The 14,093-nt window shown below is 50.9% G+C and overlaps 1 protein-coding gene across 4 annotated transcripts in view; it reads left to right on the top strand.

Annotated features, from left to right (window-relative positions):
• LOC144764106 (beta-1,4 N-acetylgalactosaminyltransferase 2-like) overlaps positions 1 to 14,093 on the top strand; it is an 807,618-nt gene that overhangs the window by 193,007 nt on the left and 600,518 nt on the right. For all 4 annotated transcript variants that reach the window (XM_078650276.1, XM_078650273.1, XM_078650275.1 and 1 more), the window contains one exon: positions 8,797 to 8,934. In XM_078650276.1, coding sequence (XP_078506402.1) covers positions 8,797 to 8,934 — 138 coding nt within the window. The remainder of the gene's footprint in view (positions 1 to 8,796; positions 8,935 to 14,093) is intronic.

A 14,093-nucleotide genomic window follows, 5' to 3' on the forward strand; every position in this document is an offset into this window, starting at 1 on the left:
GAGGCAGTTCTCGGTCATCCAAATGGAGATTGCTAGCATTCCTACCGAAAAATGTTTTTTCTCCAGATCTTGGCCCATAGTAAACATCAGCTGGGTGTCATAGGCGTATGCGATGATCTCGAAGCCGAAATGCTCAGCGATCTTTGCTAGCAGGCCATATAAATATTGAACCAAGTGGTACTCCCTTGTTCAAGCATGTTTTCCCTGAGAAATATGGCCCTAGGATGATCGTCTGCTGTCTATCTAACAGAAAATGCTGCAGCCATTTTAGTGCGGTCCCCTGGACACTGATTGCCTGCAGTCTTTTCATGAGCCCAGAGTGAGAGATGGTATCAAAGGCTGCAGACAATCTAATAGTATCAATACCACAGGTCTTCCTACATTCATCCCTTGTCTCAGTGAATCGATCACAGCCAGGAGTGCAGTCTCTGTACTGAACACTGCTCTGAACCCAGATTGAATGTGGTTGAGTTTGAGGTATGATCTCAGCTGCTTATTTATTATGCCTTCCAGCTGTTTACCCAGGAGAAGTAGCAGGGAGATCAGGTGGTAGTTGCGGAGTGATTTTTGGTCCATAGTTGCTTTTTTTAGTATGGTGCTTCTTTCCACTCTCTCGGAATAATTCCTGTTTTTATAGAGCAGTTAAAGATCTTTTGGATCCTGGGGGTGCAACAGGTGGCTAGAAGCGATATTGTCTTGGGTGGACGTAGATCTCTGGGGGATCCGGATTTGGCTGTGGTCAGGGAATTGTGTACTTCCTCTAAGGTGATAGGCTGAAAGCAGTCTAGTGTACAAAGAGTTACTATTTCTTGTATCACAATGGTGGTATCTGATACCTGCAGAGGGGCAAACAGACATTTTGAGTAGATATGGGATATCTTTTCCTGAAAGTTATTAGCCCACGAGTCGCATAGCTTCTGGGATTCCACGGGAGCTTATCTGCTTGCTTGTGGGGAAATAAAACCATGTACTATACTGAAGAGGGCTTTTGGAGAGTTGTTTCCTTGTTCAATTTGGTTGATAATAAGTCAGCCTGGCGGTTTTGATATTTCGATGGTATAGGGACAGAGACTGTTTATACTGTTCCGTGTCTTGGGGCTCTTTCCTTCTCGCCAGTCTCTCTCGAGTTTTGCATTTAGTTTTTTCTACTTTTAGTTCTGGGGTGCACCATGGGGCTGATGGTAGCCAATATGAGGAGCCATGATTTTTAAAGGAAATCGTTGCTTCCAGAGCCATTGTGAGGGCAGAGTTGAAGCTTTCAAGCAATTCAGACACCTCAGGGTTATTGCTTGGTATCTTGGGGTGAAAGGCGTTGTAGAAGGCTTCAGGTGTAAGTTTGTGCCAGGGTCTGTTCGGTTGATGTCGCCATCCTTTTTTTGTGGTAAAACCCTTTGCGTACAGGAATTGGATGTTGAACAGGATTACAAAATGATCAGTTCATGTAAGGGGAAGGGGGAGTTTGCAGACCAACTGGTCTGTTAGAGAAATTTAGGTCCAACGTATGTCCAGCCAAGAGTGTTGGGCCGTTAACTCTTTGAACAAGGCCTAATAATTCTAAATTGGTTTGGAATTTCCTGACTTCTGGATTAGTGTGTTCTTCCCCATGGAAGTTAAAATCCCCTAGCAGAAGAAATTTGTTAGATGCTAGGACATGCGTGGCTATTTGTTCTATCAGTAGATCACTAAAATGAGTCTTTGGTCCTGGGGGCAATAGATCAATGCTACGTTCCAGCTGTCTGTAGCAGATATGCTTATCTTAGAAATACCTAACTCTAGAGAGTAATTGCTTATAGGTGTGACCCAAGTAACATTTAAGGTGTTTTTAAAAACAATAGCAATGCCACCGCTTGTTTTTCCTCTATTGAGATGGCGATAGTCGGGTGCGGACGGGCGCAGACGGGCCTGCCTCTGGCGTGCCAGCGGCGTCCCGGCATCAGTTTATAAATTTCTGAGTTTCTATCAGCACATCTCCTCCCTGAGACAGTCTTGAATGCTTGCGGTCTCTTGTCAGAGGGTCAAGTGGGGCTCAGATTAGTACGCAAGAGTGAGGTGAAGCCCAAGACAGAGGGGTCAAAGGCTCTGCTGCTCACATTCTGAGCCCATCCTCCTAGGAGTCCTCCTTTTTAGGGCACCCTTACCTTCGTGTAGGATCAGTGTCTCGCCCTCTTAAGGCCCCTCGTTGCCTTCTTGTAGGATGTCACCCCCTCTTTAGGGCCCCCCTGCCAGCTTGTAGGATGAGTGTCTCCCCCTCTTTAGCCCCCGTTTCCTTCTTGTAGGATGAGTGTCTCCCCCTCTTTAGCCCCCGTTTCCTTCTTGTAGGATGAGTGTCTCCCCCTCTTTAGCCCCCGTTTCCTTCTTGTAGGATGAGTGTCTCCCCCTCTTTAGGCCTCGTTTCCTTCTTGTAGGATGAGTGTCTCCCCCTCTTTAGCCTCCGTTTCCTTCTTGTAGGATGAGTGTCTCCCCCTCTTTAGCCCCCGTTTCCTTCTTGTAGGATGAGTGTCTCCCCCTCTTTAGCCTCCGTTTCCTTCTTGTAGGATGAGTGTCTCCCCCTCTTTAGCCTCCGTTTCCTTCTTGTAGGATGAGTGTCTCCCCCTCTTTAGCCTCCGTTTCCTTCTTGTAGGATGAGTGTCTCCCCCTCTTTAGCCTCCGTTTCCTTCTTGTAGGATGAGTGTCTCCCCCTCTTTAGCCCCCGTTTCCTTCTTGTAGGATGAGTGTCTCCCCCTCTTTAGCCCCCGTTTCCTTCTTGTAGGATGTGTCTCCCCCTCTTTAGCCCCCTCGTTTCCTTCTTGTAGGATGAGTGTCTCCCCCTCTTTAGCCCCCTCGTTTCCTTCTTGTAGGATGTGTCTCCCCCTCTTTAGCCCCCGTTTCCTTCTTGTAGGATGAGTGTCTCCCCCTCTTTAGCCCCTGTTTCCTTCTTGTAGGATGAGTGTCTCCTCCTCTTTAGCCTCCGTTTCCTTCTTGTAGGATGAGTGTCTCCCCCTCTTTAGCCCCCTCGTTTCCTTCTTGTAGGATGAATGTCTCCCCCTCTTTAGCCCTCCGTTTCCTTCTTGTAGGATGAGTGTCTCCCCCTCTTTAGGCTCCGTTTCCTTCTTGTAGGATGAGTGTCTCCCCCTCTTTAGGCCCTCCGTTTCCTTCTTGTAGGATGAGTGTCTCCCCCTCTTTAGCCCCCTCGTTTCCTTCTTGTAGGATGAGTGTCTCCCCCTCTTTAGCCCCCTCGTTTCCTTCTTGTAGGATGAGTGTCTCCCCCTCTTTAGCCCCCGTTTCCTTCTTGTAGGATGAGTGTCTCCCCCTCTTTAGCCCCCGTTTCCTTCTTGTAGGATGAGTGTCTCCCCCTCTTTAGGCTCCGTTTCCTTCTTGTAGGATGAGTGTCTCCCCCTCTTTAGCCCCCGTTTCCTTCTTGTAGGATGAGTGTCTCCCCCTCTTTAGCCTCCGTTTCCTTCTTGTAGGATGAGTGTCTCCCCCTCTCTAGCCTCCGTTTCCTTCTTGTAGGATGAGTGTCTCCCCCTCTTTAGGCCCTCCGTTTCCTTCTTGTAGGATGAGTCTCTCCCTCTTTAGCCTCCGTTTCCTTCTTGTAGGATGAGTGTCTCCCCCTCTTTAGCCTCCGTTTCCTTCTTGTAGGATGAGTGTCTCCCCCTCTTTAGCCTCAGTTTCCTTCTTGTAGGATGAGTGTCTCCCCCTCTTTAGGCCCTCCGTTTCCTTCTTGTAGGATGAGTCTCTCCCTCTTTAGCCTCCGTTTCCTTCTTGTAGGATGAGTGTCTCCCCCTCTTTAGCCTCCGTTTCCTTCTTGTAGGATGAGTGTCTCCCCCTCTTTAGCCTCCGTTTCCTTCTTGTAGGATGAGTGTCTCCCCCTCTTTAGGCCCTCCGTTTCCTTCTTGTAGGATGAGTCTCTCCCTCTTTAGCCTCCGTTTCCTTCTTGTAGGATGAGTGTCTCCCCCTCTTTAGCCCCCGTTTCCTTCTTGTAGGATGAGTGTCTCCCCCTCTTTAGACCCTCCGTTTCCTTCTTGTAGGATGAGTGTCTCCCCCTCTTTAGGCCCTCCGTTTCCTTCTTGTAGGATGAGTGTCTCCCCCTCTTTAGACCCTCCGTTTCCTTCTTGTAGGATGAGTGTCTCCCCCTCTTTAGCCTCCGTTGCCTTCTTGTAGGATGAGTGTCTCCCCCTCTTTAGGCCTCGTTTCCTTCTTGTAGGATGAGTGTCTCCCCCTCTTTAGGCCTCGTTTCCTTCTTGTAGGATGAGTGTCTCCCCCTCTTTAGGCCCCCTGTTGCCTTCTTGTATGATGTCTCCCCCTCTTTAGCCTCCGTTGCCTTCTTGTAGGATGAGTGTCTCCCCCTCTTTAGCCTCCGTTTCCTTCTTGTAGGATGAGTGTCTCCCCCTCTTTAGCCCCCGTTTCCTTCTTGTAGGATGAGTGTCTCCCCCTCTTTAGGCCTCGTTTCCTTCTTGTAGGATGAGTGTCCCCCTCTTTAGGCCCTCTGTTTCCTTCTTGTAGGATGAGTGTCTCCCCCTCTTTAGCCCCCGTTTCCTTCTTGTAGGATGAGTGTCTCCCCCTCTTTAGCCCCCGTTTCCTTCTTGTAGGATGAGTGTCTCCCCCTCTTTAGGCCTCGTTTCCTTCTTGTAGGATGAGTGTCTCCCCCTCTTTAGGCCCCCTGTTGCCTTCTTGTATGATGTCTCCCCCTCTTTAGCCTCCGTTGCCTTCTTGTAGGATGAGTGTCTCCCCCTCTTTAGCCTCCGTTTCCTTCTTGTAGGATGAGTGTCTCCCCCTCTTTAGCCCCCGTTTCCTTCTTGTAGGATGAGTGTCTCCCCCTCTTTAGCCTCTGTTTCCTTCTTGTAGGATGAGTGTCTCCCCCTCTTTAGGCCTCCGTTTCCTTCTTGTAGGATGAGTGTCTCCCCCTCTTTAGCCCCCGTTTCCTTCTTGTAGGATGAGTGTCTCCCCCTCTTTAGCCCCCGTTTCCTTCTTGTAGGATGAGTGTCTCCCCCTCTTTAGCCTCCGTTTCCTTCTTGTAGGATGAGTGTCTCCCCCTCTTTAGGCCCCCTGTTGCCTTCTTGTATGATGTCTCCCTCTCTGGCGCTGCTCAATGCAGGGAGTAAAGCTCCTTCACAAGGCAGCTCCCACCGCCGCAGGAGGTCTCTGGTGAAAGAGCTTCACTACCTGCACTTAGCAGGGCAGGTCTGAAGCCGTAGGAGCTCCCTTGTGAAGGAGCTTCACTCCCTGCACTGAGCAGCGCCAGCCTGCAGCTGTAGGAGCTCTCTGGTGAAGGAGCTTCCGGTCTGCAGTTGCAGAAGCTCCCTCATGAAGGAACTTCACTCCCTGCACTAGGCAGCACCGGTCTGCAGCCGTAGGAGCTACCTTGTGAAGGAGCTGCACTGCCTGCACTTAGCAGCGCCGGGAGCTTCTACGGCTGCAGACCGGCGCTGCTCAGTGCAGAGAGTGAAGCTCCTTCACAAGGGAGCTCCTCCTGCTGCTGCAGACCGGCGTTGTTCACTGCAGGGAGTGAAGCCCCGTGACAAGGGAGCTCCTACGGCTGCAGAGCGGCGCTGCTCAGTGTATGGAGTGAAGCTCCTTCACGATGGAGCTCCTATATGAGACAGCTCCTAGGCGGACAACTGATGCCCACGGCAGAGGAAAGATCCTTTACGAGACAGCTCCTAGGCAGACCAATGCTGATCAGTTTGAGAGTGAAGATTCTTTACGAGACAGCTCCTAGGCAGACCAATGCTGATCAGTTTGAGAGTGAAGATCCTTTACGAGACAGCTCCTAGGCAGACCAATGCTGATCAGTTCTGAGAGTGAAGATTCTTTACGAGACAGCTCCTAGGCAGACCAATGCTGATCAGTTCTGAGAGTGAAGATTCTTTACGAGACAGCTCCTAGGCAGACCAATGCTGATCAGTGCTGAGTGAAGATTCTTTACGAGACAGCTCCTAGGCAGACCAATGCTGATCAGTGCTGAGAGTGAAGACCTCTTACGAGACAGCTCCTAGGCAGACCAATGCTGATCAGTTCTGAGAGTGAAGATTCTTTACGAGACAGCTCCTAGGCAGACCAATGCTGATCAGTTCTGAGAGTGAAGATCCTTTACGAGACAGCTCCTAGGCAGACCAATGCTGATCAGTTCTGAGAGTGAAGATTCTTTACGAGACAGCTCCTAGGCAGACCAATGCTGATCAGTTTGAGAGTGAAGATTCTTTACGAGACAGCTCCTAGGCAGACCAATGCTGATCAGTTTGAGAGTGAAGATCCTTTACGAGACAGCTCCTAGGCAGACCAATGCTGATCAGTTCTGAGAGTGAAGATTCTTTACGAGACAGCTCCTAGGCAGACCAATGCTGATCAGTTCTGAGAGTGAAGATTCTTTACGAGACAGCTCCTAGGCAGACCAATGCTGATCAGTTCTGAGAGTGAAGATTCTTTACGAGACAGCTCCTAGGCAGACCAATGCTGATCAGTTCTGAGAGTGAAGATCCTTTACGAGACAGCTCCTAGGCAGACCAATGCTGATCAGTTCTGAGAGTGAAGATTCTTTACGAGACAGCTCCTAGGCAGACCAATGCTGATCAGTTCTGAGAGTGAAGATTCTTTACGAGACAGCTCCTAGGCAGACCAATGCTGATCAGTTCTGAGAGTGAAGATTCTTTACGAGACAGCTCCTAGGCAGACCAATGCTGATCAGTTCTGAGAGTGCAGATTCTTTACGAGACCGTTCCTAGGCAGACCAATGCTGATCAGTTCTGAGAGTGAAGATTCTTTACGAGACAGCTCCTAGGCAGACCAATGCTGATCAGTTCTGAGAGTGAAGATTCTTTACGAGACAGCTCCTAGGCAGACCAATGCTGATCAGTTCTGAGAGTGAAGATTCTTTACGAGACAGCTCCTAGGCAGACCAATGCTGATCAGTTCTGAGAGTGAAGATCCTTTACGAGACAGCTCCTAGGCAGACCAATGCTGATCAGTTTGAGAGTGAAGATCCTTTACGAGACAGCTCCTAGGCAGACCAATGCTGATCAGTTCTGAGAGTGAAGATTCTTTACGAGACCGCTCCTAGGCAGACCAATGCTGATCAGTTCTGAGAGTGAAGATTCTTTACGAGACAGCTCCTAGGCAGACCAATGCTGATCAGTTTGAGAGTGAAGATCCTTTACGAGACAGCTCCTAGGCAGACCAATGCTGATCAGTTCTGAGAGTGAAGATTCTTTACGAGACAGCTCCTAGGCAGACCAATGCTGATCTGTTCTGAGTGAAGACCCCTTACGAGACAGATCCTAGGCAGACCAATGCTGATCAGTGCTGAGAGTGAAGATTCTTTACGAGACAGCTCCTAGGCAGACCAATGCTGATCAGTGCTGAGAGTGCAGATTCTTTACGAGACAGATCCTAGGCAGACCAATGCTGATCAGTTCTGAGAGTGAAGACCCCGTACGAGACAGCTCCTAGGCAGACCAATGCTGATCAGTTCTGAGACGGAAGACCCCTTACGAGACCGCTCCTAGGCAGACCAATGCTGATCAGTTTGAGAGTGAAGATTCTTTACGAGACAGCTCCTAGGCAGACCAATGCTGATCAGTTTGAGAGTGAAGATTCTTTACGAGACAGCTCCTAGGCAGACTAATGCTGATCAGTTTGAGAGTGAAGATCCTTTACGAGACAGCTCCTAGGCAGACCAATGCTGATCAGTTTGAGAGTGAAGATTCTTTACGAGACAGCTCCTAGGCAGACCAATGCTGATCAGTTCTGAGAGTGAAGACCCCGTACGAGACAGCTCCTAGGCAGACCAATGCTGATCAGTTCTGAGACGGAAGACCCCTTACGAGACCGCTCCTAGGCAGACCAATGCTGATCAGTTCTGAGAGTGAAGACCCCTTAGGAGACAGCTCCTAGGCAGACCAATGCTGATCAGTGCTGAGAAGATTCTTTACGAGACAGCTCCTAGGCAGACCAATGCTGATCAGTGCTGAGAAGATTCTTTACGAGACAGCTCCTAGGCAGACCAATGCTGATCAGTGCTGAGAAGATTCTTTACGAGACAGCTCCTAGGCAGACCAATGCTGATCAGTGCTGAGAGTGCAGATTCTTTACGAGACAGCTCCTAGGCAGACCAATGCTGATCAGTTCTGAGAGTGAAGACCCCTTTACGAGACAGCTCCTAGGCAGACCAATGCTGATCAGTTCTGAGAGTGAAGACCCCTTACGAGACCGCTCCTAGGCAGACCAATGCTGATCAGTTCTGAGAGTGAAGATTCTTTACGAGACAGCTCCTAGGCAGACCAATGCTGATCAGTGCTGAGTGAAGATTCTTTACGAGACAGCTCCTAGGCAGACCAATGCTGATCAGTGCTGAGAGTGAAGACCTCTTACGAGACCGCTCCTAGGCAGACCAATGCTGATCAGTTCTGAGAGTGAAGACCCCTTAGGAGACAGCTCCTGGCAGACTAATGCTGATCAGTTCTGAGAGTGAAGACCCCTTACGAGACCGCTCCTAGGCAGACCAATGCTGATCAGTTCTGAGAGTGAAGACCCCTTAGGAGACAGCTCCTGGCAGACTAATGCTGATCAGTTCTGAGAGTGAAGACCCCTTACGAGACCGCTCCTAGGCAGACCAATGCTGATCAGTTCTGAGAGTGAAGACCCCTTAGGAGACAGCTCCTGGCAGACTAATGCTGATCAGTTCTGAGAGTGAAGACCCCTTACGAGACAGCTCCTAGGCAGACCAATGCTGATCACCTTCACCTGAGCAGTCCTTTGACTATGGCTGCTGTTACTGCTGTGAGGTGCTCCCCAAGCTGACCTTCAGGTCTTTCTTTTCAGGATGTTTCCTAAGAAGCCGTGTAAGTGTGAGGACCCGAAGGTAAAGCACGTCGACCGCTTCCAGGATGCTCTCCAGCCAGATGAACTCGAGTCTGTAAAGCAGAGGAGGAAAAAGGAGTTTGAACACTTCAAAAAGAGGTAAACCCCAGATCTCATTTGTGGCATTTATGCTTCATCCTGATCCATGGAGTGCTATGTTAGCTACTCTGGGAGCTCCCCTTCTGCCCCTCTGAGCTGCACCCTCCTCTCACTCCTCTGAGCTCTCCTCCTGATTCTCACTCCTCTGGGCTCCCCCCTCTTCCTCCTCCGAGCTTCCCTTCTGCCCCTCTGAGCTCCCGTTCTACCTTTCTCTGCTCCCCGAGCTCCCTTTCCCTTCGCACTCCTCTGAGCTCCCCTTCGGCCTCTTACTCCTCTGAGCTTCCCTTCAGACACTCACTCCTCCGAGCTCCCCTTTGACCTCTTACTCCTCTGAGCTCCCCTCCTGCCTATCACTCCTCTGAGCTCCCCTCCTGCCTATCACTCATCTCAGCTCTCCTTCTGCGTCTCACTCCTCTGAGCTCCCCTCCTGCCTCTCACCCCTCTGAGCTCCCCTTTTCCTCTCACTCCTCTGAGCTCCCCTTTTCCTCTCACTCCTCTGAGCTCCCCTTTTCCTCTCACTCCTCTGAGCTCCCCTTTTCCTCACTCCTCTGAGCTCCCCTTTTCCTCTCACTCCTCTGAGCTCCCCTTTTCCTCTCACTCCACTGAGCTCCCCTTTTCCTCGCACTCCTGAGCTCCCATTTTTCTATCACTCCACTGAGCTCCCTTCCCCTCTCACTCCTCTGATCTCCCCTTTTCCTCTCACTTCTCTGAGCTCTCCTTCATCTCACTTCTCTTAGCTCCCCTTCTGCGTCTCACTCCTCTGAGCTTCCCTTCTGCCTCCTGAGCTCACTTCTCCTCTCACTCCTCTGAGCTCTCCTTCCCCTCTCACTCCTCTGAGCTCCCTTCCCTCTCACTCTTCTCAGTTCCCCTTCTGAGTCTCACTCCTCAGAGCTTTCCTTCTGCGTCTCACTCCTGAGCTCCCCATCTCCTCTCACTCCCCTGAGTTCCCCTTCTGCATCTTACTCTTCTTAGCTCCCCTTCTCCTCTCACTCCTCTGAGCTCTCCTTCTCTTCTCACTCCTCAGCTCCCCTCTGCATCCCACTCCTCTGAGCTCCCCTCTGCATCCCACTCCTCTGAGCTCCCCTCTGCATCCCACTCCTCTAAGCTCCCCTCTGCATCCCACTCCTCTGAGCTCCCCTTCTGCATCCCACTCCTCTGAGCTCCCCTTCTGCATCCCACTCCTCTGAGCTCCCCTTCTGCATCCCACTCCTCTGAGCTCCCCTTCTGCATCCCACTCCTCTGAGCTCCCCTTCTGCATCCCACTCCTCTGAGCTCCCCTTCTGCATCCCACTCCTCTGAGCTCCCCTTCTGCATCCCACTCCTCTGAGCTCCCCTTCTGCATCCCACTTCTCTGAGAACCGTTTCCCCCATCACTCCTCTGAGCTCCCTTCCCCGCTCAGTCCTCTGAGCTCCCTTCCCCTCCCACTCCTCTGAGATCCCCCTTCTCTCACTTCTCTGAGCTCCCCCTTCTCTCACTTCTCTGAGATCCCCCTTCTCTCACTTCTCTGAGCTCTCTTTCTGCATCTCACTCCTCTGAGCTCCCTTCTCTCACTCCTCTGAGCTCCCTTCTCCTCTCACTCCTCTGAGCTCCTATTGCAACCTCACTCCTCTGAGCCCCCATGCTGCTGCTTACTCCGGTGAGATCCCCTTCTCCTCTGAATTCGCAGAGCTCCTCTTCTGCCCCTCACTCATCTGAGCTTCCCATTTCCTCCTACTCTTCTGAGCTTCATTTCTGTCTCACTCCTCAAAGCTCCCCTTCTCCCTCATTACTCTGAGCTCCATTTCTACGTCTCACTCCACTGAGCTCCTTTTCTTCCTCTCACTCCTCTGGGATCTCCTTCTACCTGCCACTCACATGAGCTTCCTTTCTGCCTCTCACTACTCTGAGCTCCCCTTCTTCTTCTTGATCCTCTGTGAGCTCTCCTTCGCCTTTCACTCCTCTGAGCTCAAATTCTGCCTTTCACTTCTCTGGGTTCCATTTCTCCCTCTCACTCCTCTGAGCTCCCCTTCTCCTCTCACTCCTCTGAGTTCCCCTTCTCTCACTCCCCTGAGCTCCCCTTCTCCTCTCACTCCCCTGAGCTCCCCTTCTCCTGTCACTCCCCTGAGCTCCCCTTCTCCTGTCACTCCTCAGTTTCCCTTCTGCGTCTCACTCCTTTGAGCTCTCCTTGTGCCACTCCCTTCTCTGAGCTTCCCTTTCCTCTCTCACTCCTCTGAGCTCTCCTGCATCTCGCTCATCTGATCTCCCTCTTCTCTTACTCATTTGAGCTCCCCTTCGGCCCTCTCATTCCTCAGAGCTCCATTTTTGCCTCTCACTCCTCTGAGCTCTCCTTCGGCAGCTCACTCCGCTGAACTCCATTTTTGCCTCTCACCATTCTGAGGACTCTTCTCTTGTCACTCCTCTGAAGTCTCCTTCTGCCTCGAACACCTCTGAGCTCCCTTATCCTCTCACTCCTCTGAGCTCCCTTGCTGCTGCTTACTGCTCCACTTCTACCACTCTCATCTGTGCTTCCCTTTTCCTTCTACTCTTCTGATCTTCATTTCTGCCTCTCACTCATCATAGCTCCCCTTCTCCTCTCACTCCTCTGAGCTTTCCTTCTGCCTCTCACTCCTCAAAGCTCCCCTTCTGCCTCTCACTCCTCTGAGCTCTCCTCCTACCTCTCACTCCTCAAAGCTCTGCTTCTGCCACTCATTACTCTGAGCTCCATTTCTACGTCTCACTCCACTGAGCTCCTCTTCTTCCTCTCACTCCTCTGGGATCTCCTTCTGCCTCCCACTCACATGAGCTTCCTTTCTGCCTCTCACTACTCTTAGCTCCCCATCTTGATCCTCTGAGCTCTCCTTCACCTTTCACTCCTCTGAGCTCAACTTCTGCCTTTCACTTCTCTGAGTTCCATTTCTCCCTCTCACTCCTCTGATCTCTCCTTCTCCTCTCATTCCTCTGAGCTCCCTTGCCCTGAAGTAGTGTGGCTCACTGGTTAGAGGCGGCAGACCCGAGAGCAGAGGACGGCCCGGGACCAGGGTTCGATTCCCGGCGCGGCAGGTTTCTGGACCAGGGTCAGCGGACTCGATAATTCTCTCGCCTCGGTGCCCACTCTGATCAGCGATCACACTCGGCAACTCTGGGCATTAGCTTGCCTCATCTTCACTAACGGCCCCACCAGACCGCCGGGGATGCCTGGTCTCACCCTGGAGATACCCATTAAGGGACCATCTCTCAGGGAAGCCAGGAAGGGTGTCGCAGCGGTCGAAGCGCCTTGGGACCCTACGGGTAAGTAGTGCGCTATATAAATGCCTATACATTTACATATACATTTACATTTACATGCCCTCTCACTCCCCTGAGTTCCCCTCATGCGTCTCACTCCTCTTGGCTCCCCTTCTCCTCACTCCTCTTGGCTCTCCTTCTCCTCTCCTCTGATAACTGGTTTGTGGCGGCCAAGCGTTCATAGCGATGCCGCTTTTTGATCCTAGCGCGCCTCCTGCCCTAGTTACCGATTTTAAAACAAACCCGCTGACGGACGCTCCTCCTTGTTTGGCTCCCAGCGGTTTTTAAAAATTGTATTTTATTTGTCTGCACTATTGTTTGTTCACAATTTAATTTGACTACTAAATTACTTGTGTACTAGTGTACTGCTGCTAGAGGCGCGATCCCCGTTCCACCACCGATGATTTGGCTTGTTGTGGAGGGATAGACTGCCATAGTGGGAAGGGCTACATCGGACTTCCAAGTTGAGAGGTTAGCAGTGTAGCTGCTCGCCTACTCGGCTATTTAAACTCGTGACTTAGCCTCTCTCATTGGATTTACTTTGACTCTAATGGCGAATGCTTCTCAGATCACATACTGGTACTAGCGCGCCTCCTGCCCTAGTTACCGATTTTAAAACGAACCCGCCGACGGACGCGCCTCCTTGTTGGGCTCCCAGCAGTTTTTAAAAATTGTATTTTATTTGTCTGCACTATTGTTTGTTCACAATTTAATTTGACTACTAAATTACTTGTGTACTAGTGTACTGCTGGTAGAGGCGCGATCCCCGTTCCACCACCGATGATTCGGCTTGTTGTGGAGGGATAGACTGCCATAGTGGGAAGAGCTACTTCGGACTTCCGGGTTGAGAGGTTAGCAGTGTAGCTGCTCGCCTACTCGGCTATTTAAACTCTATGCCCCTACAGAAGCGCAGCGGACGAGCGCAGCGGGCGCACAGAAGGCGCGCTTAAGGCAAGCCCGTCTGCGCCCGTCCGGACCGGGCCCAGGGCCACCCCCCCTGTGCGAAATACATCTTCGCGCCAAGCCCCGCAAATTCGTTACACTGCTGACCAGTTAAGGGAGATAAATGTAAGTGCCTTTCCACTCTATTGCTCTCCTATGTCCAGTGTGTCATTATTTACGTCCCCTAGCACCCCTTGTCCCACATGCCTTTTTTCTCTCCCTGATCTTTGTCCACCCATCCAGCCTTCCCATTTAAAATTAAGGCTCCCTTATTCTGCATCTTTTATCAATGCACGATCTTTACCTAGGCATAATTTGGAAATCCTGGAGCTAATTACAAGTTTAGATTTGGACATTCTGTTTATCTCAGAAACTTGGGGTGATGCGGCTTCGGGACCTGACTTCTGTTCAGCTATTCCCGAGGGCTTTCTTGTATCTAAACTAGACAGACCCTCGGGTAGGGGCGGGGGACTTGCCATAGTCCATAAAGCTAGGTTCTGCTTAAAAACTGAACCAGTGTCCGCTTTGGGCTGTGAGGCTCTTAAGTTCTCCATTATACTAAACAACAACCAAGTATTTAAGGGTACTCTTCTCTATCGACCTCCTGGCCCACGTACACATTTCCTCTCCAATCTTGGCGAGATATTACAACCGTGTACAGATTTGTCGGACTAAACAGTCCTGGGAGATTTAAATTTCCATCTTGAATCCCCGTGGACAAAGATACGATTCAACTTATCACCGATCTGGAAGCTCTAGGACTACACCAGCTAGTCTCAGTCCCAACCCATCAAGCTGGTCACACCTTGGATGGGCTGTTCACTAACAACCCAGCCATATCCCTAACTAAAGTGCTGCCCCTGACCTGGTCAGATCATGAAGTAGTCATTTTTAGTATAAAAGCACATAACCCTAACCCAGCACAATTTAAATCGCAAACTGCGCAGAGTAT

Source organism: Lissotriton helveticus, chromosome 6, assembly GCF_964261635.1.
Source record: "Lissotriton helveticus chromosome 6, aLisHel1.1, whole genome shotgun sequence".
Taxonomy (NCBI): Eukaryota; Metazoa; Chordata; class Amphibia; order Caudata; family Salamandridae; genus Lissotriton; species Lissotriton helveticus.